The sequence below is a fragment of the Lissotriton helveticus genome, chromosome 7 (genome assembly GCF_964261635.1).
Source record: "Lissotriton helveticus chromosome 7, aLisHel1.1, whole genome shotgun sequence".
NCBI classification, from domain to species: domain Eukaryota; kingdom Metazoa; phylum Chordata; class Amphibia; order Caudata; family Salamandridae; genus Lissotriton; species Lissotriton helveticus.
This window is the reverse complement of record NC_136068.1, coordinates 526304559-526332531: the sequence shown is the minus strand read 5'-3', so window position 1 is coordinate 526332531 and position 27973 is coordinate 526304559. Positions and strand designations below refer to the sequence as shown.

Genomic DNA, 27973 nt, shown 5'->3' with positions numbered 1-27973 from the left:
TTGGGGGTGATTTTGCTGCACTGCGGCATGCAGTAATGACTGTTGCAGACATTCATGATTGCTGAAGCCATTACATTTTTTTGCTTTCATCCAATGACTGGTCAATTCCTGCCTTCTAATCGGAACAAGGGGCCTTATTTATGAAGGAATTGCGCCACCAGTGCGTCACCATTTCCCAATTTAAAAGTGACGCACCGGCGGCGCAAGGCCTTCATAAATAAGGCCCAAGGTTTTTAACGTTAGGGAGCACAGCAAGTTAAGTTGTGTTTAAAGCGCATTTGCCTTTACACAAATGAAGACTGATCTCCCAAGTCTCCCTTATGAATCTTGATCTGATCCCTGCCATGTTACCATTCTTTGCTTTGTTTTTTGTAGTTTGCGGCACACCAGTCGTTTCCAGCCGGATTGTGGGCGGACAGGATGCCGTGGACGGGACGTGGCCATGGCAGGCCAGTGTGCAGGTGGACGGACGGCATGTTTGTGGAGGGACTCTAATCACAAACAATTGGGTGGTGTCGGCGGCGCACTGCTACTACGGGTTGTAAGTACAGTGGGTGTAAAATAAAACCCATGCCTTTTCAGAATTGTCTACAAAAGAGTCGTGAAAGCAAGTGCATGGCAAAACAGTGTAAATGATCTGACAACCCTTGGTTGTTTTTTGTTAAAGGCATTGCATGGTCTCAAAGGCATGATAAAGGTTACATAATTTCATTATCTGTGAACAAATCTGCCTTCCACCAGTTGACTCTAATGGTGTCTTCACTTTCCACAACTTTGATTATGTTCTCATGTTCTTTACCATTTTTCTTTATCTGGGTCTACAAGTGATTTGTTGGACCTGACCACCCCCTTCCATCTTTTTGATCTACTGGTCCACCCTCAATTTGAGATTACAGTCTCCTGTCCGAACTTGGACAAATGCTTCTCCAAGTATTCCTGTATTTCCTGAATCACCTTAATCAATTTAGAGCTTATTTTCTTCTCATGGCAATTCCTCAGCCAGACGAAATAGCCCTCCTCAAATCTGATACTTTTGTCCTTGTTCAATTTTTTTCTCCTGGACACATTTATCCACTACTGCTTTGATCTTACTTTTCTGAGTCAGGGAATGAGATGCATTTAATGTTGCCTAATATTTATGTGGTAGGTACAACAATTGGTCCCGACGTACCCATATGAAAACACAAGAGGAAAATGGATTCTTAAAAAGATTCATAGAGTCATCAACCGTGATTTATCATAAATGCTTAAACAAGAGCGTCAGATACTCTTCAAACATACACCAGGGAGAAAGAACAAAAACAACAGAAATATGCAATGAAATCTTCTTCTTTTTATATTTTTGTTTATAGAAATCTCATATTCAATAAAACATTAAGACAGTGGTTTTAAAAAGAAAGTGCAAGAAAAGTGCTTGTATGTAAAGTGGGTGGAAAAAGACCATTCTGAAAAAGAACAGTCTGGAGATTATAGTATCTTAATTATACATTGATAACGCTGGTCGCAATATTGAATTCAAAATGTAAACCAGTGTTCATTGGCCTGTTCACAACATAATTACATTTTAGTCTTGCATGTCTTGTTTTTTGAGAAATGCTTCTGTTATTTGGAATGCATCTTCTTGTTACATGAGGGATAGATTTACTGTATTCCAGTTCGTAGAGTAGGGGTGTCGACGTTTCGACCCATCCTAGGTGAAGAGGGAAAGTTTTAATCTCCGCATGCTGGTCTTCATCGGGACAATAGAAAGGACAACCTAAATAAAATGAGAGGATATTAAAGCCTGTCTACCTGGTGTGTGAGACGTAATATAATCAATATTAGGTACATTTAGTAAATGACCATGGTTGGTGCCTGAAAATGCAATTCTAGTCAGTTCAACACTCCAAGCACGTGGGTAGTCCTGAATACAAGAATGGATCAGGTCAAAGAAGTGGGTGGTCTGTGAACACAAACGTATCATGGGGTAAAAGACCTGAAAAGGAAGGGGGTAAGGACTTTGAAAATAGAAGTCTCATGGCTATAGACTTACCACAGCACTCAAGGGGATCCGCGATGCTCCATTGGCGGTTGTAAAAGAAGAATTGAGTTATCTATGAACCTTTTTAAGAGTCTGTTTACCTCTTGTGTTTTCATAAGAGGTAGTCAGGACCAATTGTTATTACTGCATTGCACCGAGGTCCTCTGTTTTCTGGGTTACCCCATTAGTTTGTAGTGGCCAAATATTGATGGGCACATGTTGTGTTAGGTTTCATTTAATTTGCTAAACTTTGCAGTTCCTTTTTAAAATTGTCATATACTATAGTACAACCTACTCTAATACTCAGATCTCTTTCGTTTTGTGATAGCATCCACCACCAGTGGATTTGTACTCAGATTTCAAGCAACGGTCTGTCCTTATTGTCACAATGTCTTCCATTGGTGGTTATTTTGGCTCCTTGCAATCCTTTTCTTTGCCTATCAAGTTGTCCTTCTCTCATCTCTTTACCAGTCACCATCTCCATTTCCAGTTTTCATCATTATATGATAGTGTGTACATGAGATATTCCAAAGACTCACATCTATTTGGGGAAAAATAGTTTGAACGGGTTCCGGCTTGTGTACATGATGGCCATCTGTGGCCTTAGATATTTGAATGACCTTACAAAAATCAGATGCTCTCGGAAGGAATGTGCTTAAAGCTGGGGAAATATCAAGCTCAACAGGTTACATTCTAATTTAATCTAGAAATCTAGCTCTTAGATTGTGGATATCATAATAGAGCCCAGTACAGAAAGTGACCACTAGGCCTCAGAAACCTGTCTGAATCGACAGCTGTCTCATTGTAATCAGCATCAATGATAAGGACATCTGACTTAGACCTAGCCAAGAAGTACAGAGCAATCAAATGAAATCAAGAAAAATACATTTTAGCTTTAGATAAATCAAATGATTTAAATGGTCTTTGAGACAGTCTGTTGCTCATGGAGGAAGAGTGCTGATGGCATGCGTGAAGGCGGAAGAAAAAGAATCACAATATTACTTCACTGACCAGCATCCATACATCAAAATCAAAAGACAAGTGTGTGTATGGTACAATCAACAGTGATCAAAGAAGAAAGTGAAACTGAATGGAGGACATGACACGAGAGACCTCCTAGAAATCTTGTCTTGCATTCTTTCAGAAATGACTATAAGTATTTGATAGTAAACAAAAATAACAAATGGAATAGAAATTATGGGGGCATTGACAGCAGCAGCAAAAGAATAACAGTAAAAGGTTTTGGGAAATTGTGACCTTGGGGGTATATTATGGAGACCAAATTACTTGGAATAGGCTGGAGCCCTCGAGCAGATAGACCACTTCTCCAAACTAACTATATATGATGGGGATAAGTAAAAATAAGGAAGGTAAGCCAGTCAGTCAGAATATCTTTATTCGACTTATTCCAAGTCATACAAAGAAACAAAAACAATAAAACATTACATGCGAAGCTTTTTCCTACATTTTCCTAAAGAACAGCGATATAAATATACGATTTAAAAAGTATTATACATAGTTAAAAAGGATATTTCATTTCATTTCAAATGTAAATGTACGTAATAAAAACATTTGCTTTAAGGCGAGCTTTGGCCGACAGCTTTCACCCTTGCAGCGGCTACCAGAAAATTAGCAATGCAGAAAGTGATGCGGGGATTAGACATTAATTGTAAGAAGAGCAGAGCCGGTCGCACCTGTGTGAAGCCGACCTCTTTCAAGATAGGAAACAAATATTTTTTCCTCTGCTCTAAGTACAAACTGCAAAACTTGACAAAATGCATTGTATCCTGCACAGAAAACTGGTCACAACTGCAGGGAGGGGCTAAATCTGGCTTCTGCCAACTCTTAAAAGAACCTAGGTGAAAATGTAACAAATTAAATCTAAACTTAGTTAATAAAAACCTGTGATAAGGGAGTGTAACAAAGCTAAGATAAGATGCAAGTGAAGATGAGCTAACCAGAAGGCTATGTTCCCTTACCGCTGGTTTCAGCAATTCATATTCCTCACGGCATGCCTCCTTCCTTTCCCTAAATGACTTTTTTATGAAGTCAATATCATGTGCCTTAATTTTCTCTGGGGATGAAAAAAGCTCCGGGCGGCCCAGATCTGTGAATGTTTTAGCTAAATAGGCCAGCCATGGAATATTACTATATTTGTGGAAGGTAAGCCATCCCAAGCCATACTGATCAATACTATTGAAATAAATTACCAGCCAAAGATCAAATAAGACCACAATATGGTACATAAAAAGGGCAAGCACTCTCATCCATCCACTTATCGATCAATATTTTTTTACGGGCGGGGAAAATCTGTAGGAAATACCTCTTATACTGTATCTGAGAATGGGTATCTGATAACATTCTCAGTTATCTCCAAGCTGTCTTCATAAAAGGCCAAGGTACGATGGAGCAAGCATTGAGACTCTCTATAATCTGCTCTAAGCAAGACAGTCAATCAGAATAGCAAGGTCAATAAAAGTTTTTTATAAACTGTTGAAATCTGAGCAGGAGCAAATATGAAGAGGAAGTGTATTCCAGTGATTAGGAGCTGAATAGGAGAATGACCTTTTCCCATATCTCACAGTACAGATGTGGCGGGGCATAACAACAGTTGATCTTGTGATCTAAGATTTCAAATAGGATAGTAACAGGAACGTTTCTTTCACAGGCTGACTGGACCCTTGCCAGACAAAGTTTTAGGAACAAGACAAAGAAGCTTGAAAAGAGACCTTTTTCTAACTGGGAGCCAATGAAGAAGTTTCAGTTTGGAAACCGATGGGAAACTAGACGGAAGTTTACAGACCAGACGCTCGGCCATATTTTGAACAACTTGCAATTTACAGAAAAGCGACTCATTGGCAGCCACTAGCAAGGAATTTCCGGAGTCAAGGTGGTTCATTATAAGAACTTGAATGAAAGTCTCCTTGACCTAAGCAAAAGCCTCTGAAAAACCCTTTTGAGCATACACATTATACCGAAGCATGCGCCACATGCTGACCTAATCTGTTCGCTCCAGGAAAAAGTCTCATCACCCAGGTTGCTGAGATTTTTAACTGTCCTCCTGGGATAAGGGGCAGAGCCTAACTCAAGAGGCCACCAGTCCTCTGACTAATAGGCCTGAGCCTTGCTAAACAGCAGAATCTTGTTGTGATCTCCATTGAGCTGGAACAGTTTGAAGTTATCCAGGTGGCAGATTTCCTCATGCAGCCAGTAAACCTACTTTTTGGCATTTTCTGGATTGCACCCAAAAGAAAGGACTAATTGAGTATCATCTGGATAGGAAATTATTTCAAAGCTGCAAGATTTAGTTATTTGGGCAAGCAGTGCCACTTACATGTTAAAAAAGTAGGGCTCAAAGAAATGTCCTGGAGGGACCCCCTTGTACAGGATTATTATCTAAGATTTGAACGAGTCCAGTGAAACTATCTGTGCCCTATTATCCAAAAAATCTTTAAGCCAGTTCAGGGCTTTCCTATGGATGCCTATCTCATAGTGTCTTTGGACCAAGATGGAATGAAAGACGGTATTTAATACGGTGTCAAATTGAGTAAAACTAGCATAGCCAGGTAGGTGGGTGTTAGAAATTGGGGTCTCTAGTTGGCAAGGGTTTGCACCTTTGTCCAAGTAGCGACCCTTCCCTCTATTCAGGATAAGGGAGTTACGCTCCTAAAATAACCCCTGCTCACCCCCTTGGCAGCTTGGCTCGAGGAGTCCGGCTTATCTTAGAGGCAGCGTGTAAAGCATTTGCACATAATCAACAGTAATACAGTGAAGACGCTACAAAAGGACACTACACGAGTTTAGGAAAATATCCCATATTTTTTTTATATATCCAAAACAAGACCAAAAAGGATAAACATCCACCATACAGTTCTCAGAAATCTTCAGGAATCTAAATAGACTTGAAATACAGTTCCTCGAAGTTGATAGCTCTGTCTTGGGATATCATGCTGTCATCAACAACAAATTCAAACGGTTTTGGCTGACCGCAGCGTCGCGGGCCAGCTACTGTGTCTGGAAGACGTGTAAAACAGGACCTTTAGAAATGTAGGGCGTCTGCGACTTCTCGATGAGCCCCGAAGGGTCGAATTTTGCAGGCGTCGGTTCCAAAGGTTGGTGCAGGAGTCGTCGGGCTCTTGAAGTCAAACGCTTTGCAGATCAAACTCCTCATGTTTGAAGTCGGGATAATCGCGTTGGGGCTGCAGTGTAAAGTGCAGCGGTGCAACATGCGGTACCCTCATGTTGTGTTGCAGGCAGCGGCTTGGTGACGGTCATCCAGTGGGGTAGGTGAGACCAGGGCTGCGGTGCGAAGTGATGTGGTGCTAGTCGCGGTGCTGGCAGGTCACGGTGCAAGCAGTGATGTTGCTGAATCGCTGTCGTCGGCTGACAAACTGGAGTCGATGGTGTCGGTAGGCCAAGGCTGCGGTGTGGGATGAGGACGCTGCGTTGTGTAACTAACAAGCACGGTGCAAGCAGTGGCATCGATGTTTGCATGGAGCGTTGTCATTGAGGATGCCAAGGTGGCATCGTGAAGTGAGGCGGTGGAAAGTGCGGTTCCCACAGGTCATGGTACAAGCAGTGTTTCGGTGGCGGCGGTGGCAGTGAGACCAGGGTTGTGGTGCAGCATGCATAGGTTATTTCTGCTGTCCCTTCAGGACACAGAGTCTGCAGCAAAATCGTAGACGGCCTCACTTTTTTTCTTCAGTTACAGCACAAAACACAGTCTCCAGTGCTGGTGGCAGAAGAACATGAAGTCTTTGCTGTTCCTGAGACTTCTTGAACAGGGGGAAAGCTCCACCTCAAGCACTTGGAGAAACTCAATAAAGCAGTTGCAGAAAGCTCAGTCCAGTCTATTTACTGCCCAAGACAGAAGCAGTCACTGCAGCCCAACACAGCAAAATACTCTGCAAAGTGTAAGTCCTCCTCAGCTTCTCCATGTCTTTTTCTTGGCAGTCCTCTTGCCCCAAAAGAGTTCTAAAGTTCTGGGGTTGGTCCCAAATATTTATACTCCAAATTTCTCTGTCCTCTCAGGCAGAGAGTGTCTGTGCTTAGTCCAAACCAATTTGGTCCTCTCTAGCCCAGCTTCCCAGCAGGAGGCTGAGACAGCATTTTCTACAGCAGACCATGCCCATTCAGGTGCAAGGAAATCTCCTCCCACTACTCTAAATGCAGCCCAGGTCTATTCGATCATGCCCTGACTCATCAAGACTCCTTGGAGCCACTTCGCATCCCCAGCCCATGTCACTCCAAAGCCAGACAGTCAATACACAAACCAGCAGAGGCACATAGAATGGCTAAGCAAGAAAACACCCACTTTCTAAAAGCGGTATTTTCAAACACAGAATATAAAAATCATCTTTACTAAAAGATTCATATTTATATTCTGAGTTCAGGCATACTAAACTTTATTTTCCTATCTGGTCCCAATGGGAAGTTATATTTATAAGATGTTATTAATTAACTCCCATGCTTTCCAATAGACCCAATAGCATTTCAATAGTGAAAAATTAAATTGGCAGTATTTCACTATCAGGACAAGCCACACACATCAGGACATGTCCTACCTTTCATATACACTGCACCCTGCCCACAAGGGTACGTTGGGCCTACGTTAGGGGTGACTCACATGTAAGAAAAGGGAATGTGAGGGCCTGGCAAGTGTGTGTACATAGACACTGCAGTGGCAGGTCTGAGTTTACCTTCGAATGGCTGCTTGTGTTGCTGGTATAACCATTGCTGCAAGCCGACTAGCATCATTGAATTTACATGCCCTGGGCACACACAGTGGACTGTACTAGGGACTGACTAGTAAATCAAATGAACAATCATGGAATCACCAATCCATAACCATAATTTACAACAGGAGCACTTGTACAACAGAGCCAAAACATGGAGGTCAGAAAACATAAAGACAGGGGATACACACCAAAAGATGCCAACTTTAACACATGTCCCCTCCAGCTGAAAGTAGGGAGAACTACCCAACCTCCTTGGAATTCTCGTCACTAAGGCGGAAGAACCTGGACAGGCTATAAGCTTTGGCGTGTTCTGCGCCAGGGCGGTGTTCCACCATAAAGTCCATTCCCTGTAGGGAATTGGACTACCTCCACAGTTTTGTATTTTCACTCCTCATTTGCATCAACCATCTGAGGGGCCTGTGGTCTGTCTGAACTCGGTAGTGAGTACCAAACAGGTAGGGTCTCAGCTTCTTCAGTGTCCAGACCACAGCAAAAACTTCACTTTCTATGTCCCTCCACATCTGTTCCCTTGGGAGTAGTCTCCTGATAAGGAAGACTACAGGCTGGTCTAGACCATCATCGTCCACCTGTGAGAGCACCACTCCCACACCATGCTCTGCTCTGAAGCATAAGTCTGCACTACGTATTCCTTGGAGAAGTCGGGTGCCTTGAGCATGGGCGCTATGCACATGGCTGCGTTCAGGGCATCAAAAGCTTTCTGGCAAGCATCAGTCCCAATCACCTTCCTGGGCTGCTGTGTATGATGTGTGCTTCTTCCTTTACTTTATCTATTATATCTATCACCTTGTATATATTCCCGCTGTTGTCGGGTATATACGAACAGCACTGCTGGTGGATGATGTTGCAGACTCCACCGTCTTTGGCAGGATGATGTCTAATGCAACTCTGTTCTGTGTCACTGCAGCCCTCATGGCATTCAGCTCTTCTGTAATATTTCCTAGTCCCACTGCCAATTGAGTCAGCCAAGTCCTCAATCGTTCTTGCTAACTGGTGTATCCTAAATGAGGTGTATACCATACCCGCACCAGGGATTAGTACCCCTATTCCTGTCAATGAATTATCTGCCCACTCTGGTGTCCCTCTAATTCATCTTGGCTGGTTGCTCATGTTCTCTACCTGCATCAGGTCAGTGAAGTGGGTCACACGGGGCAGGATGGAGGCAAGGTAACAACAGCCATACCATCCCGGGGGCAAATAGAAGTATACCCACTGGCCGCAAACCAAGAACAGTCCCTTGTAACCCACTAGTCCAGGTGAGTACTTCTGATTACTATTTCTAATCCATGATAGCCTTGTCACATGTGCGCAGTTGCTTTCACCAACGGAAACCTGTCTCACTTTCTTTTCTTCCATGAATCCCCTTATCCTGTGTATCCTATCTTCACATTCTATGAATCCCTGTTCTCCTTGTGCCATTTCCACTATCGTGCACTCATATGAAATGCAATCCTTCTAGGCGTCATTCTCCATTAATTTCTTTATGGTGCAGCTTTTCCCCTGAGGTGGTAATGTTGGCATTCTTTTTGGCAGGGTCACCCCTTTCTGATGCAGGAAGGGGCGGCAAGAGGTTGTTCTATCCTAAATCTTGGTATTTTCAACTCTCCTTCTTTCTCTGTTCTCATGTTATCCCCATCCTCACTGCCCTCCCATCACTCATTCCTGGGTATTCTGTCAAACGTTTCTAGCATCTCTTTGTCTCTTTCTGTTGGTTGCATGATTATGCATGGGACTCTTTTTCTATTGGGTGGTATTGTCCCCTGTCCTGTTGCAACCAAAGTACTCTCAGGAGGTGCAACTGATGCGTACATGTTATGCTGAGTGAAGAGCATATCACGTATCAGGAAGCAGCCCACATTTTTAGTAACAGGTAGTACATTGTAACGCATGCTGTCTTGTGTGTCTGTTTCCAGGTGTGTGCAAACATAACATTCGGAAATGTTCATAATATGTACGTACAGCTTCATCATTTCAACATTCTGATTCCCATTGTATTCATCGCATAAATCTCTCACCGCTCCTTCTTTAACGTCAACCCCCCCAAAATGTCTACTTCCGAGAAAAAAACATTTCTGTCATCAAATGTTGCATTTGCATTACTCCCGTCCCCAACTTGACGATTTAGGAAAGGTATTTCAAGATCATTCGCATATATTATCAATGTAGTTACTATTATTTCTAGTACTGGTGATAGTATTGCCAGCAACACTGCTGGCCACCTTCTTCCTTCCTCCCTACGACATGGCATTGTACTGATCAGTGTCTTCTTTGTTGTGTTCCCTTATGCCCTTACTCAAGCAACTGTCTTTTCCTCCTAATTGCCTGAATCTAGGTCTTTCACTGCTCGTCTCCCACTGCCCGGAGGATGGTGTGGTAGATCCATAGCTTGAGTTCTTCAGCTTGTGGACCTGTATACACACCTGTGGGTGATAACAAATCTGGGAACTGGAGTGGGCTACCCAGACAGGCAAAACCAATCTTACTTTGAAGCAGATTCCTTGGCCAAGAGCTAGATAATATTGAAGGTGTTCTACGCATGGAGCTTAGAAGGTGATATGCACATAAATCATATCTGGTGTTTGGTTTACTGTATAGCCCAATATTCTATTCATTTGGAAAATGTGTGTCCTTTCTATAGTTGGATATCTCTGATGATGAATATTCCACTGTTCTCAAGTTTATATACTACAAACTTTAAAAAAAAGGCGAGTTGCCACTGTGTCTTTTTCTGATAGTTGGATATCTCCGAAATTTGGAAGTGAAGTAAGGTACAGTATCAGAAGTCTCAGTTTACTCAACAGCGGGGGGTTTGGCACAGCTAATCTGATAACACTTGTTATATATACTCCTGTGGACCATACCAGTAACACTGATCTTATTGCTAGTCGCAGCCTTGTTCCTTCTCCTTGCATCGTTATGAACTTGAAATTTCCAGTTTTTATTACTGACATTTGGTGTCCTTATTACAATGTTCACTTGGAGCTGTACCTGAAGTTATTGTAACCTGGTATCTCACTAACAGGTGCTGTACTGCTAAGTGTATTTTGGTACAGGCACCAGCAACGCTAACTAGCGAGTTCTGTACCCCTATCTTCCCAATGGTACAGTAACTAGCAGCACTTGTGAAGAAGTGACATTAGTGCCTTTATGATATACTGTAATAGGTTACTAGCACATGACAGTTGGTGCTTCTGAAAACAACCAGTGTCTCTGAGGTTATCCAGGTGCCTGGTCTGCTGTGTGCTGCAGGGAGCAGCCTCTGGTATGTAGTTCCTTTCATTGGAGGCCTGGCCTGCAGCCAGCAGGGAGCTGCCTCTTTCTTACTTCTTCTCGGTGTGTTCCTTCCCGCTGGATCGAAGGTTGTACCTTCGGGGTGCCTCTGATGCCGCCTGCGGTGTTGGTGAAGCTTGCTCTTTGTTGCCTGGCCCAGGCGCTCATTTCGTGTGGGAGCTGTGAGTCCAGGATGTCAGTCCGTCTAACTTCACGGCTGTAGCTTTCGTCAACAGGACCTGGTGGGGGCCCTTCCACCTTGACTGGAGGCAGTGTCGTCTGGTGTGGGCCTTTACCCAAACCCAATCACCGGGCTGCAGATCATATGGTGGTGGAGTTGCTGCTTCTGGCATGGCCTGTAGAACCTGGCTATGAACATAACGTAATGTCTCTGTTAATTTCTTGCAATGACACAAAAGCAAATCGTCTGTTATTGACAGTGGAGCAGTGGACATGTGGCCTATAATGTTCATGGGTCGACCAAAGACAATTTCGTGGGGGCTGAGCTTTGTTACCCTATCTGGTGTGCTTATCCTTGCCAGCAGGGATAGCGGTAGTGCACCCACCCATGAAAGTTCAGTTGATGTACAAATCTTTCCAATTTTATTTTTCAATACCCCATTCTTTCTTTCCACTGCACCCGCTGCTGGTGGGTGATAGGCACAGTATAGTTTTTGTGTGACCCCAAGCCCCTTGCATATTCCCCCTATCACATGGGAAATGAACGCAGACCCATTGTCTGAGGTCAGAAGTGCTGGAATTCCAAAACGCGGGATAAGTTCCTTCAGGAGGCATTTAGTAACAGTATGTTCATCACAGTTCTTTGTCGGGTAGGCCTCGGTCCATTTACTGAACATGCATACTATTACCAAAGCATGTTTATACTTCTGGGTGGGAGGCATGTCAATAAAGTCTAGTTGGAGACTTTTGAAGGGTCCGTGGGGCGGAGGGAAATGCCCAGGTGCAGTTGGTGTACCCGTCCCAGTGTTATACTGTGCGCAAATAGAGCATTGCCTCCAACGTCTCTCTGCTATTTGGCAAAACTTGCTGCTGTACCAACATTGGGAAAACAATCTGATCATGCCGTCTCGGCCCACGTGGGAGGGGTCGTGAAAGAGGCGTACTATAGAGGGAAGCATTGATGAAGGCAGGCATATTTTCCCATTTTGCCCTGTCCATAACCCCTCCGTTGTTTGCACACATCCTCCCTTTACCCATTCCTTTTTTTCATGTTCCTCAACCCCTTCATGTATGTGCATGGGTTCAAAGTGCAGTGAATCATTGCTAATGTCTGTATCTTTCTTGTGGCTTACCATCTGTACCATTGCTAGCTAGCAGCCTGTCAGCGCTATCCTTTTCACTTCTACATCAATAAATGTGTTTCCTTTTGATACATAGCCTTTCAATGAAGTGTGTGCTGCACATTTTAAGATAGCCACTTCTAATGGTAGTAGTAAGACTTGGAGGAGATCACTGATAAATTGTGCATGTTGTATTTGTTGACCTGCTGACGTGAGGAATCCCATCCATGACCTTGGTTGGCCAAAGTCATGGACCCCCCCGAAGGCATACTGGCTGTCTGTGTATATGTTTGCTCTTTTTCCTTTAGTCAGTGTGCATGCCCTCGTCAGTGCCATGAGTTTGGCCGCTTGTGCGCTTTTAGCGGCCATCAGCCTTCCCCCTTCCTGTAGTATGGTAGCGGTAACTACTGCATAGGAGGTCTGCAGCGTCCCTCTGTCATCCCTCAGACAAGACCCATCTACAAACAAATCCCTTTGGGCATCTGGCAGTGCTGTATCCTTTAGGTCCGGGCGCACCTTTGTATGCCTGTCTATAGCCAGTGCTCAATCGTGAAATGCATCATATGAGGTCAGATCATCCAGGTCATACTCTGTTGGCAGAAGGCATGCTGATTAAGGGTGCTGCATCTTTTTGTTACAATGTGTGGTACTAATGGTGTCAGCTCATACCTGGTGAGTTGTGCATTTGTTAGATGCTGGGTCTTAGTGGATGTGAGCAGTGTGTCCACTGCATGGGGAGCGTGCAGAACCATGGTGTGTGCCAACACTATATTTTCGGATTGTCCTACTGCACGTGCTGCTGCCACCACTGCTCGAAGGCCAGGCGGGAGCATGGAGGCCACTCGGTCTAGTGTGGCAGAATAGTATGCCACTGGCGGTAGCATGAACTATGCTTCTGACTCAGTACCCCCAATGAGCACCCTCCTTTTTCATGGCAGAACAGGTGGATGTCTTTACTGTAATCTGGGATACCTAGCGCTGGTGCTTCGCTAAGTTCACTTTTGAGCTTGTGAAATGCTTGGTCACAGTCCTGTGACCAAGGTACTACATCTGGGACCTCTTTGTGTGTTAGTGCTTGCAATGGTTTGGCAATCAGGGAGAAGTTTGGGATCCAGTGCCGACAGTATCCTGCCACCCCCAGGAAAGCCCTGACCTCCTTTTGTGTGCGTGGTCGGGGAAAGTGTGTGATGGTGGATATCCTGTCAGGCAGTAATTTCCTGGGCCCTTCGGAGAGTTTGTGGCCTAGATACTTCACAGCAGTGAGTCAGAACTGTAGAGTCTTTGGGGCCTCTCCCTCTGTGTCCAACCTGCTGCAGTGGAGGAAGGAGCCCTGTCTCTCTTTGCAGTTATCTTCATCTTCAGACCCTCACAGCCCCCCACCACCTCTCCCAGACCCCAAATCAGCACCTGCCCCACCCCAGCCATAGGAGGAGGAGAGAGCCTGGAAATGTCTGCACAGGTTTCTGCTGAGGTCAGCGGTGGCAGAGACAGTACAAGCAGCAGATATTGACATCACTTCCTGCCTCTCCCTCTGTGTCCAGCCTGCTGCAGAGGAGGAAGGACGCCCTGTCTGTCTGTGCAGTAATCTTCATCTTCAGACCCTCACAGCCCCCCACCACCTCTGCAAGACCCCACATCTGCACCTGCCCCACCCCAGCCATAGGAGGACGAGAGAGCCTGGAAATGTCTGCACTGGTTTCTGCTCAGGAAACCTGCCTTGAATGCACAAAGGATCGCGAAGAATGACAGTAATCCTGCAATTCTGAAAAAAGCTTCCTGCACCTTGGGATTCTCTTGTTCTCCGTGAGGACTAAAGACTTGACCTGCGTGTTTCCCCGTATTTTCTGCCACCTTTCGCGACACCCGCTCCGCGGGTGCCGCTCACCGCTTCCTGCCCCGTCCTCCCTGGTGTGAGCGGCTCCACAGTCGGTGGAGTGCAAACGCGCTCCCAGGTAGAGGTTAAAGCCAGTGATAGCGTCTGGAGCCTACCGGGGGACTGCGAGGTCCAGCAGCCTCAGCTGTACACAGCTGCTGCCTCTTCCCCGGCGGCCACGCCCCCAGCCTCCGTGGATAACTCTGCCTGGATCTGGCTGAGTGGGCGCTTCCTGCACCTTGGGATTCTCTTGTTCTCCGTGAGGACTAAAGACTTGACCTGCGTGTTTCCCCGTATTTTCTGCCACCTTTCGCGACACCCGCTCCGCGGGTGCCGCTCACCGCTTCCTGCCCCGTCCTCCCTGGTGTGAGCGGCTCCACAGTCGGTGGAGTGCAAACGCGCTCCCAGGTAGAGGTTAAAGCCAGTGATAGCGTCTGGAGCCTACCGGGGGACTGCGAGGTCCAGCAGCCTCAGCTGTACACAGCTGCTGCCTCTTCCCCCGGCGGCCACGCCCCCAACCTCCTCCTTCTTTGCTGGCTCCAGCTCTACCGCGACGCGGGACGCGCGCGGGGCGGAGCACGGGGCGAAGACCGGGCAAAGAGCGGGCCGTTTGAGGCCGTTCGAGAACGTGAGAGTCCGGTCCGGACCCCGCCTCTTTTTTCCGCTACTGTGAGGACAACGAAATTAACTAAAATGAGTATCAGGAAAACCCGGAGTAAAACATCTTCCCTAGCCGAAGCTGGGGCCGCCAAAGGTCCAATTGACACCTATTTTGCTAAAGCGGGATCTCTACTGATCGAAGAAATCCAGGTACTGGAGCGTAGAATCTCCCAAGAGATAGACTGGGTAAGGAGATCTTCACTCGGACCAATGGCCCAAGCCAGAACCCCAGAAGAGAGACCCGGTTTGCTGACCAGCGGCAAGACCGACCAGGTAACACATCTATTACCTGGTTCTCCAACCATTAACCCTGAGTCTACCATTGAAGCCCCGAGTGACCTTGAGGATATTAGCCTCATGGCCTTACCCATCATCCAACCGATACCATCACAGAACACTGAGGCAGCCTTAATCACAGAATCTAATAGCGATTGCAACAGGGGGGCTAGAGAAGGGGCAATACAAAAGAAGAAGCAGGGACAACAAAACAAAGAACACATTAGGACTGATTCTCCCAAACTTACTCAACCTAGAGACAAGGGGGGGAAGGGAGCTACCCCGGCCACTAGGCCAGGTAGGAGGGGAGGTCCAATTACTCCTAGACTGACCAATCCTACCACACCATCAGAGGCCACTACCAACGCGCCTTTAGATACTACCTCCGATGACATCACACTGGAGGACATAGGAACACTTCTTAGGTCCCTACTGAGTCCCCTTGAGGCTAGACTGATCAAGATAGAAGCTAGATTAGTAAACATCGAAAGGGCAACCATCCAACTGGCCGATTCAAGGAAAATCAATAATAGTGGGACAATTACAGTAGAAGATGCACTGGGCCCAATGCACACTAAGGGCAGTGGACCCCCCACAGCAACAAACAACTTACTCCCACCTGTAAATCCCCCTAAAAGTTCGCAAACCAAGCAAAATAAAGCCTCGCAACCACCCCTGGCTAACAAGGCACCCAGCCCAAACCAGCAACCAGCCATTGCTACTTCAAAAAAAATCCCACCACTGAAAGAGAATGTTTCCCCTCAGCCTAACATCAAGGGCCAACCACCTCCCCCTGGGGAGAAATCAAACATGAACCGGAGACCAAAATTTATAAATCTCCCACCAGAGGCGGCACCTTACACCCTAGTATTGGCGGGGGTCCCCGAATTAAATTCTCCTACCTTCGAATCCACCAATTCATTGAAAAATAAAGTCATCAACTGGCTCTCGGTAAATAGACCACTTCCGAGAGGAACAACCAGTGATATTTCCATGGCTAGGAGGGTAACGTGGGTGGGCCATACTAGCAAATCTATCAGGGGAGACTGTATATTGGTCACTTTTAGAGACCCAAATACAGCCGCGTACATTTGCACCTGGGCTTCCGAAGAGGATTTTGGCAGCACTATTCAACCACTCCCCCTCTCATTTTTCTATCCCTCAAATTTGTACGACTCTGAGGACTATAGATGGGGGCACCACCAAGAGTTGCTGGAGGGTTGGGGAAATTGCCATAGGGAGAGAACTGCCCACTCACAACATAGGGGCAGACAAGCAGAGCAGCTCCCCTTATATGGGGATGAGGCTAGTTGGGAAACTGTCACAAGAAGGAGGGGGGGGGATGGCAGATATAGGAGAGGATTTCCTGGCCCCCACAGAACACATTATCCTGCCTACCCATCTACCTTTAATAGATTCAGTAGTCTAGAAATGGTAGACTGACTGGTGGCCGAAGAGGGGAGTGCCCCAGAAGCATCTCCCACAAATGAGATTAATATACCCCCAGCCCGTGATATTAACCCCAAGGCACTTAGCATAGCTGAACCCAGTCAATTCTCAAGCAGGACGCTTTTCATTCCATCCCCCGATAATAAACCCATGGGCTCGAACTTTCCACCTATATGCCAACCGGTGCCTCTTGAGCCAACCCCCAGTATCTCTGTTGCTCCAGGACCATCACTTATTACCGTGATCTCCTGGAATGTGGCAGGTCTCGCCAGCAAATTAGCATGTACAGAGTGGGGTTCTTACATCAGCTCCAAAAACATACTACTCTTTCAAGAGACTTGGGCACGTGAGGAAATACCCTATCCGGGCTTTGCTTCCTTTTTCAAAGCCGCCAAATGGGGGGGCAAGGGTAGGCCGTCGGGGGGACTCACGACATGGATAGCCTCAGATTTGGGATGTCAAGCCTCCTATTTTGAGACTGCCTCCGACGACATACTGGCTGTCCTACTTGAGTGGCCAGATTCCACAAAGTTGCTAGTTATTAACATCTATTCTAGGCCTGCACCAAGACACAAAGAATCAGCGACCATAGGTGAGTTATCGGTGCTCCTAGAAGGAACTCCCACCGATTTAGCATGTGTGGTGGGAGGTGACTTTAATTGTCACTATGAACCACTGCTCGGATTACGCGATGGTCCTTCATACGAGGAAGACCTTTGTTGGTTTATCCCCGAGACAGTGGCACCATCTCCTAGGGCTTGGACCCCCTTGGCCCTGCAGATAACTGCCCTTACCCTCAACCTAGGCATAAGGGCGTGCAATGGCCGCTGTAAATCAGATATTCCCAGTAGCCATACTTATAACAAAGCAGGTAGTGAGTCTAGACTGGACTACATTATGGTTAAACTGTTTATGTGGCCAGCAATAGTAGACTTTAAAGTCACTGAAAGAACGGACAGTGACCACAATGCCCTGGAACTGACCTATACCTTGTATGTGGGGGAGGTTAACTCCCATGGATCGGATAATGGCAAGGCGGGTCTCCAACTTGAAAATAATCGGAGAAAAGTTAAATGGGAGAAAATGGTTAATAATCCAGATAGAATACCCCGGCTATACGAAAGGATAATACCATTCCTAGAGAGAGCCTTTCAGCTAGGAAGTGAAGCTTCCGATGAAACCACCAGAGGCTATCTCGCACAAATACATGCAGATACTATTTCCACCCTAGAACAGGATCTGTTCTCATCTGTAGGGAAAAGGACAGGCCCCATATCTAAGTCATCATGGTATAATGCCGCTTGTAGGGATGCTAAGACTCTCCTGCTACTTGCTATAAAGGGACGCCTAAACCGCGAAATATTCCGCGACAGGAGAAGATCATACAAAATCCTTCTCGCAAATGCGCGGGCTGAATGGGACCAAAATTATTGGGAGAATCTCACTAAGGCACTAACAACTAGAGATTCTCGTAGATTTTGGCGCATAGTAGCTAATGGTACGGAGGATTTAGCCTCCGCCATAGAGCCCAACATAGCTGAATCGGCATGGCAGAACCACTTTGAGACATTATACGCGCTAGGGGGGGAAGACCAAAACGGTGATGGTATTTTAAACACAACTAGTTCCACCGGGGCTGCTTTCACTGAAAAAGAGGTGAGGGAGGCCATTAAAAACCTAGCTGCAGGAAAAGCCCCGGGCCTCGATGGAGTCCCTGGGGATCTCTTCAAACAGGAACCGATGATATGGTCACCATACCTCACACTGATATTTAATGCAATTTTGGGGGGAATGGAGGTGCCCGATACTTGGCGGGGAGCAGAGGTGGTCCCAATTTATAAAAAGGGATCCCCCCTGCTTCCCGCGAACTATCGCCCTATCAGTCTCATTGACATCTCACAAAAACTTTTCGGTAGACTGATTTTGAATAGATTGCAGGCATGGATAGAAGAGATGAACATTCTATCTCCCTACCAGGCAGGATTTAGGCAGGGTGTGTCAACCATAGATCAAATATTTAGACTAAATCTCCTCTACTGGAGAACAGCTGTAATCGAGGGCGGAAGTCTCTACACCATCTTTGTAGATCTACGCGCCGCCTTCGATTTGGTACCCAGAAAGAGGCTGTGGAAAGTGATGGCGGAGCTAAACGTCCCAGGTAATATATTGGCAATCCTAATGAGGATCCACCACAATAATTATGCCCGTGTAAGATGTGGCAAAGGAGGCAAGTTAACCGAAAGATTCCCCGTTCGCAGAGGGGTAAGACAGGGTTGTGTGTTAGCTCCGACCCTGTTCTGCCTCTTCGTGAACGGGGTGATTGCCCACCTAAATAGGATCGCCAATATTGATGCACCAAAGCTGACAGGCAGCAGGGTGCCTGCAATTATGTTTGCAGATGACACCCTGCTGCTGTCTAAATCCCCCATGGGGATTCAACGCATCCTGGACGGTTTCTTAGAATTTTGCTCTGAACACGGTTTAGAAATAAACCCACAAAAAACTAAATTTATGATCTTAAACCCTAACCCGCAAAATCGAGTCCCACCAAGGATAGGTTCTGTTCAACTAGAACGTGTGCGCAGCATTGAATACTTGGGGATCACTTTAAACGAACATTTAAAGTGGACGAGTCACCAGACTAAAGTGTCCATCAAACTGGCTCAGTTGGCGGGTGGCATAATGCGTCTGGCGAATAAATCTTTCTATCGCCCACTAACCCCAATTATGCACATCTACAAAATTCAAGCACGGGCGGGTGTCACATATGGGGCAGAACTGTGGGGTCACTCTCAATCACACAACTTACAGTCCACAGAAAATAAATTTTTGAGGCAGGTTGTTGCCCTTCCCCAGAGCACCCTCCTATTCCCCCTCAGACTAGACCTGGGAATCCGTCCAATAATAGAGGAGCTGGGACTCAAACCCCTAACTTTCTGGAGGCGGTTGTGGTGTAGCCCTGACCTCACAAACTATAGAGAGGAACTTCAGGAATTTTTGGAGCTACGGAATGCCAATAGGATCCCTTGGATGACCTATGTCAAGGGAATGCTAGAGGAGATAGGATACCCGGAATTATGGACGGATCCTGCAAACTCTTGTACAAAGATTCCAAAAAAGGCATTAGTGAGAGCATATTACGAACTGATGCTCACAAGAGCTATTAATGCTACGCGTGAAGGATCCTTGACACACTTGTTCCTGAAAGTGAAAGACTCTTATTTCCTTGAAAGCACTCTAGACGCAATCTCACCTGTAATAACGAGAAAACTATTTTTACAATGGAGATATGGATGCCTTCCACTAGCTTCATTTACAGCGTCATGGCAATCTCGCTCTAATGTGGCAACTTGTCCAATATGTGCTTACCAGAAGGAGGACGACGTGCACGCTGTCTTTTTTTGTAAAGGCTACGAGAGGAGTAGGAAATACTGGTTAGTCCCGCTACTTAGGAATTTGGGCTTCAGATCTTTTCAACCAGCCTACAGAGTTTTAAAATCTGACCTCTCTCCCACTCTAGTTTTCGCCTTATCGAAATTTTTGACTTCAATGTGGTACATCCGAACCCGAGCGATGAAAAGACTGGTGTAGAAGGAAAAAACAAAAAGGAAAGAAGGACTAGTTGAATGAAATATATTGGATTATTTTACGATTCGTTTAAACCATTTTAAATATTGGATCACTTCATGTTTAATAAGCTTTTAAGTTGTATATATGCTATGTGTCTTTTATGATCTGTGATCGAAATAAAGATTTTTGAAATGAAATGAAAAATGATGGTGGATATCCTGTCAGGCAGTAATTTCCTGGGCCCTTCGGAGAGTTTGTGGCCTAGATACTTCACAGCAGTGAGTCAGAACTGTAGTTTCTTTGGGGAAACTTTGTAACTTTTCAGTGCCAGATGGCACAAAACTGCAATAGTGTCCTTTATACCTGCGTCTTTTGACGGTGAGGCCAGTAGTAAATTATCTATGTACTGGATAAGTGTGAAGTCTTCCTCTAGCACCAGGGAGTCTAAATCTGTTTTAATGCATTTGTGAAGATCGAGGGGGACTCTGTATAGCCTTGAGGGAGTCTACACCATGTGAAACGTCTAGACCAGAAACTGAAGGAGAAATATGATTGGCTGTCAGGATGCAGGGGAATGGTAAAGAAAGCGGAGCTAAGGTCAAACACTGTGAAGTGTGTGGCTGTTGCTGGGCTGTTGGGACAATATTGCTGGTGGGTTTGGAACCACTGGGAAGAATGGTACCACTGTTTTGTTCAATTCTTTCGGTCTTGGGTAAAACGATATACAGGGGCCCTTAGATGCTTTCTTTACAGGGAGTATTGGTGTATTGCATGGGCTGGAGCATGTCTCCTTTAATATTCCCTGCTTCAGGAGGTCTTGTATTACTGGTGCTATGCCTTCCTCCCTTTCTTTGGAAAACTTGTACGGTGACACTCTTGGGAGACATGCTCCTGACTTCAATTTGATCTGTACTGTACTGGTGGATAATTTAGCACCTGTCCTACATCATTGGCACTGGTAGGGGGCACGAGGGGGCACGAGGGGGCACGCAGTTGCGCAGTTCTGAGGGTATGGCGGGGTTGGTGCATGTCATGAAAACCTGCAACATCAGGCCATTTGACCTGCTTTCTAGAAAGACCCCGGTCGGTGAGCAATCTATGCTGCATTGTAGTTTGAAGAGCAAGTCCCTTCCTAGTAGGTTCACTGGGCAGAATCTGCGAGGATAAACTGATGGCTGACAGTTATGCTGTCTATGACTAATTGTAGCGGCTGTGTTAGGTACTCATCTATACTTTGTCCTGCCGTTACCTATACTCCCTAAAGTGGTGCCTCAGGTGTATCTAATGCCTTTAGCATTGATTTTTGAGCTCCTGTGTCAACCAAGAATGGTACTATTTAGCCCAACACTGTTCCCATTACATATGGGCCAGATTGATCCACTGCTATTGCTGGAGGTATTAGGCAGTCTTCCACTTTCAGGCATCCCTAGAATGAATATTGCGGCCGTGGAGGGAAGTCAGTGCCTCGCTGCACTAACCCGTCCAGTCCTGCTGTGCTTGGGGCATGTCATTTTACATATATCCTTGCTGGCAATTGTCTCTAAACCCTGTACGCTCAGTATTATGCTGGTATTGGTGTCCTTGTCCTCTATTCTGTGTCTGCCTGTGTTCCCCATATTTCTTCTTTAATATCGGGCAGTCTGCCTTTCAGTAGTGGGGTCTTTACAGTAGAAGCAAGCTGTACTGAATGAAGGTAGGGAAGCTGATCTGACGGTGTGTTGTCTTCCTTTACCCTTCCCTCTTCCCCTGCCCCTTCCTCTCACTTGCTGGCTTGTATAAAATCTTTCTTGAGCTACCATCAATTTTACTTTCTCTTTCTTTACTTTTTCTGCTTCAATTGTCTGTGCATTGGACTGATAGTCAGAGCAGTATCTGGCTGCTGCCAGAACCTTTTCTATGGGCTCTCGTTGCCAGCAAACAAAAGATGTTTGCAGGTGTGTTTTAATCAGTGCCTCAGGCCTTGGATAAACATTGTGACAAAGGCTGGCATTGCCTCTCCCATTGGATTGATTTAGGCTGCTGTTCTGCTGATAAATTTGCAGAAAGCAGTCAAAATAGGAGTTCACACTCTCATCCTTTTCCTGTTTTGTATATGTAATCTTATTCCAATTAACCTTGTCTTCTGGTATTTTCTCTTTTAAATATTCCACTACCTCTCTGTATTTCTCTTCCACCTCACCCCCTGGTACTCCTTCCTTTCCTTTCTTTGGTTCCCCCTTTGGCCACTTCATTTTCACTTTACAATCTTCCCACAAAGCTTTGGGCACTAATATGTTGAGTAATGTATCAAAGTCTCTCCATAATAATCCTCCAATGCTGCCATTCTATCCAGCTCAACATGCCATATCCTTGGTTCTTCTTTGAGCTTTGGAAAGTCTTTGGTAAAGCACATGATGTCTTGTCCGGACCAGGGGACATGGACATATGCCAAATCATTGTCCCCACTACCTGGTGGCGGAGGTACTTCTCGTAGGGGCATAATGAGGGCTGGTGTTGCTATGCAAGGGATGAGAGTCTGCACTGCTTCTAACACTGCAAATATGTGCACCAGCTTCTTCTATTGTTGTAATTTACTATTTCATTTTGTAGTGTGTTTTTTAATTTCACCTCCTCCCACATCAGTAGGTCAGAGTCTGTGAAGCTGAACTTTGCCATATCCCAGCCATACTGTGCCGGTAAAGGAGGGTCAGCTACTGTGTCGGGGTGTGCCTTCTTCATTTGCTGGATGTATGTGTTGTGTGCGTGTGGGCCTTTATCCATCAGTTGTGCTCGAGCCAATGTTGATACCTTTTCTAAGTATTGTCTGTCTTGGCGTTCAGTGAAAGTGTCTACAAGTAACGTTCCTTCCACCATCTGCTGTAACAGTGTGTTGCATTTTGCTACATCTGATTTCAGCATCTTCTTTGGTAGTGTGGACGAGGCGTGTGTGGAAGAAGGAGCACTATTCGGTTTACTTATACTGTCCTGCCTAGCCTGCTTGGTCATTTGTAATACTTGTTTAATGGCGGTGATATCATGGGCTGTATGGAGTGCACGCATCCCAAATTAATTCCTGCCACTGAGTAATGGTTAGCCCATCGTCTGCTGTTGTGTCATCGAATAGCTACTTCCATTCACTATCTATTAATCGTGGGGCTGTCATCCTTTTCTGCGTACATTCTGCCAACAACTGTTCCTTTTTATTACAATACTTGGATGCGGCCCTGACAGCTTCTGTCCTCATTAGTTGTAATACTGCACTGTCTTGGACGCTGTCCACTTCTATCTTGGCTGCGTCACCATTGAGAACTCTGCGTACTAAAGCTATCGTGTCTGCCTGCTGTGCTTGTGTTAGCTCAGGGGGTTCTTCAGTGGGTGCGGAGGGTGAGACTGTTGTGGATCTTATTTGCCCCATTAAAAGGTCTTCTAGTATTGAATCGTCGTCTCCCTTGTCTTCCTTATCTCCCTGCTTTTCTTTCTCTACCTGGATGGATGGATATACTCCTACCACATCCAATATTACTTTACTCCTATCCTCATTTATTTTCTGTTTCACCATCTCACTCATCATTCTGTTTTAACGTCTAGAAACTCTCTATGGTCCTTTGACTTTATGTTGCTACATGCACACATGTCACGTAAGACCAAGTCTGAAGAACCAGGTTTTTCAGGACCCAGCGGCGTCAGGGACACGCCCGATATCTTCGGGTTCCCCTATCCTGGCAAACAGAGACACGGAATACTTCTAGATGGCGTCAGAGATCAAATTTATTAGCTGCAGCTAGTAACAGTAAACCAAGCAATACAACACGGTGTACAACTCCGGAGACTGCTCAAATTCGTAGAGCAAGACACCACTTTTTATCTCATTTTCAGACAATTACGAATGCACACCCACTGCGGCAAATTCTGACCAATGGAAACGCATTTCTATACATTATCACATTCCAAAAAGCTCACTTTACATCGTACTAACCCCACAAGTTAATTATTAGGATTGTCCCAAATTCGATTACCAAAAGCCGGACAAACCCATAATTGAAAGCACTACCCATGTAATGAAAATTCGTAAAGAAAGAAACAATTCAGATGTTGAGTAGGATAAGATATGTGCAAGAAACTAAAAGTTAACGATATCCTGAACATTGATTGCATTTACAGACAAGATCTGCTAAAGAAACTAGCTTCGTGAAAGGGTCAGTTTCAGGTGAAGGGGTCAGCATCTTACAGTTCACTCGTAAGTCGAAAAGGCCCACGTTAAATGGTTACATGGACAACGAGGCCCATGCAACTTCGTTCGTTCGTTTATCCCTATGGCCTACGTGAGGGCAACACAAAATGGCGTCACAAACAACGTAAACAAAATGGAGTCCGGTCCCGAAAGCCACGGAACCTCAAGTCCCATTGATGAAAGGATTCCCATTCCGCGGGCCTTATCTCTTTCCCGCTTAATGTTAACATTTGTCTCAAATATGAAAACTTGTTCAGATCGTAAGTCCTGTTACATGGGAATTGTAAGTCCGGTCTTTTAGCTGTCAGATCATGCCATTTGTGTATAAATAGGTGAGACTTTGGCATTAATCTTACTTTGGGCAGCAGTTACTGTTTTTGGGAGCTCATCTTTTGCACAGCGCTATCAGCGCCTGAACTCACCGCTGGCTGCTGGTCCCCCCCGCTGCCGCGACAGGAACATCACGCGGCCGCCGAGTGGGGGGACTACAGCCCCCAGAATCCTCAGCTTCATCAATCCGCCCTCCTCCGCCCACTTCCGCGCCCGGAAGGCGCTCAAAAGACCGGTGCCCCCTCCGGGACGCGCGGGCGGCGCCGGGCTAAGCCCGGGACAAGGGCGGGACCGTCTCTGGCCGTAATAGGTCGGTAGAGGCTGGGCTGGGCCACCCCTCTTTCGTCTATCGAGCCGTACGTAGTAAGACATTCATATGTACCTATCAGTATACGTTCCTTTTGTCTCTTTTACACTGCTTCATTTGCGGTTGTGGATGTGAAGAGTTATATGGTTTAAAATTACTGTCTTATACGCACTCGCACAAACACCCACGGTGAAACTAGTTATGGCGCTTCACCTAAGGAATGGGAGGAAGATTTCACATGGTAGCGTTGGGGGGTCTGTGTCAGGCACGCTGGATCAGTTTATTACTAGAGCGGCAGTCGTCCTCCAGCATGAAATTGCTCTCACTGAAAAAAGGTTGTCCTTAGAGTTATTGTCAAAGAGATCTTCTTTGGGCACAATCATGGCAGCCGCATCCCCAGAGCAGCACCTGGATAACTGTGACCGTCGCCCGGGTACAAGTATGGAGAAGGCGGGCCAGATAGGTCTATCATTAGTACCTCATTGGATTCAACTACAGATAGCATATCTATACTAGGCAATAGACAAGCCAATTCCAACATTATCACCTCCCTTACTTAGTCCCCCGTGAAGGCATTACATGCACCAAATCTGGGAAAGGTTAAAAAGCCACTACCTAATGTTGGCAAAAGAAAACACAGGGGAATGAACCAACAGGGCAGATGTGCTAACGTTCTAAAAACCACTACTCCAACACAATCATCCCATCCCAACGTGCAAAAACAAATACTCACCGATGTCATTAAAAATAAGGCCAACAAGCAAGCACCCTGACAGCCTGTAGCAAACCCACTCCCCAAAGGTATGTTGGAAACACTCGAACAATTATTAAAATCATTAACGCTACCTTTACTTGAGAGGGTCAAACAAATCTGTGAGAACGTAGGGAAACTCAAAAGTGTTGTATTGGCAAATTCGGTTTTATTGGAAAAAGCCACAGAGTCCCTTCATGGACCTATGCTCCCACCACCCATTAGTTCAGCCGTAGTCCCAATGAGCCTCCCATTAGTCACTCCCCACGCTACACCGACTTTACAAACCGTCCAAAACCACCCTACAGTAGCAGTAAATGGCACTGCAATCCCACAGATTACTGATCATATCAGGGAGGGAGTTGATGCCTTAGCTAGAGATGGTAGTAAGAAGTTGGTAACTGTAGATCATAGCGTAGCTATGGATACTAGAGGGAACAACACTCCCTGGAAGGAGGGAAAGCCAGCGAAGCTCCCCCACATTAACTTACCCCCGGAGTCAGCTCCATATACGGTAATCTTGGCCGGAGTTCCTGGGATCAAACCTGACAAGACGGACTCCCACAGAGAGCTTAAGAATAAGGTAATTTATTGGCTCAATGGAAATAGATCGCTTCCAGCCCATACGAATGCAGAAATCTTGCTTGAAAGAAGGGTGAGTTGGCTGGGAAGTAGAACTAAGGACTTAGAGGGAGACTGCGTAATTATAAATTTTAGGGATCCTAGAGTGGTAAGGCACATCTGTTATGACTCTGGGATCCGGGGTCCTAGTGGAATTCAAACCTTCGATTTAAGTTATTTTTACCCTAGTTTTTTCCATGGACTGCCCCCTGTCCAGCAAGATAGGTGTGAAATGATTTCAAGACGCCCTTATACTGCACATAGACAGGAGTTCCACCTTCCTCTGACAAATCGCTTTGACCCATTATGTAGCTTGGAGGGGGTAGACTGACTGGGCACCAGACAAAAGGGAGAGAGCAGCGCCGGGGTTAAGAAAAACGGATGTATAGCTTGGGAGGAGAGAAATACTAACAGCAGCCCAAATAGGGGGATTCACAGCGTATGTTGCGTGGTTTCAAATTTAGACCCCCCCCCCGCGCATCACCTGTTCCAAATAAAAAATGGTGCTTCACTTGGCCTTGACCCCATAGCCAACACCCATGATCTAATCTTGCCCTGTACAAATTCTATGAAACATGTGGTAGTGGCGTTAGCAGGGGAGGACCAAATGGAACAGGGAGTGTATAAGAATAAGGCCCCTAAGCCCTATGAGCAACAGCGCCCAAACCCCAGCAATACCGGTGATATCGACCCCCAACAGGCTATGCCCCCCCAACTGATGAACTTAGCTAGCGATACACTTCCGATCACCCTAGTTTCTTGGAATATAGCTGGCCTAAGGAGCAAATCCACCACAGTAGAGTGGAACGACTGGGTGGAGAAATATGACATACTGGCCTTCCAGGAGACGTGGGCACTGGACCCTATTTTTCAACCTGGGTATTTAAATTTTCACAAATCAGCTGTTGAAGGGGTCAAAGGCAGATCTTCAGGGGGCCTATGTATATGGGTTAGACAAGCTGTCAACTGTAGACCCATCGAGCTTGCTGTTGACAACTTGGATCTCCTTGCAATAAAGCTGCACATGCCAGACCAATCAGATATCCTCATTGTAAATGTGTACAATAGAGGACAGCCCAGCGGACGGGGTTCTGGGACCTTCCTAAAATTAGATAGCTTTTTGGATTCTGTCATGCCCGATACCAACATAATAATTGCTGGGGATTTTAACTGCTCGTTTGAGCCTCTTAATGTTGATGGGGAAACACTACTGTCGGAGGACGGAGGAGGATGCCCAATGGAACATCCCCCCTCTCGACCTTAAACCCATCAAGAAATGGACTGAATCTGCCCTACAGTGGATGGGCCTCTGCCTGGAGCATAGCTTCAGGGCGGCAAATGGTCGTTCTGTCTCCGGCAAAATGGGCAGGGAAACCTTTGACAATAGCTTACACAAAAGTAGAATAGACTATGTCCTCATCAAAATAGAGTACTGGTTTACACTAGAGGACATGGTGATTGTGGATCGCCCTGAGAGTGACCACAATCCCCTTGTACTGAGTCTACACCTAAGCAGTGTCTGTAGGCGTAATATCCAAACCGAGTTAGACACTGCTGACGTCCTGCTTACTAACGATTT

At 45.9% G+C, this 27973-nt stretch overlaps 1 protein-coding gene across 1 annotated transcript in view; it reads left to right on the top strand.

Moving 5' to 3' along the window:
- LOC144769144 (serine protease 33-like) overlaps positions 1-27973 on the top strand; it is a 441545-nt gene that overhangs the window by 386697 nt on the left and 26875 nt on the right. The window contains exon 3 of the mRNA XM_078653152.1: positions 376-541. Within this exon, the coding sequence (XP_078509278.1) occupies positions 376-541 (166 nt within the window). The remainder of the gene's footprint in view (positions 1-375; positions 542-27973) is intronic.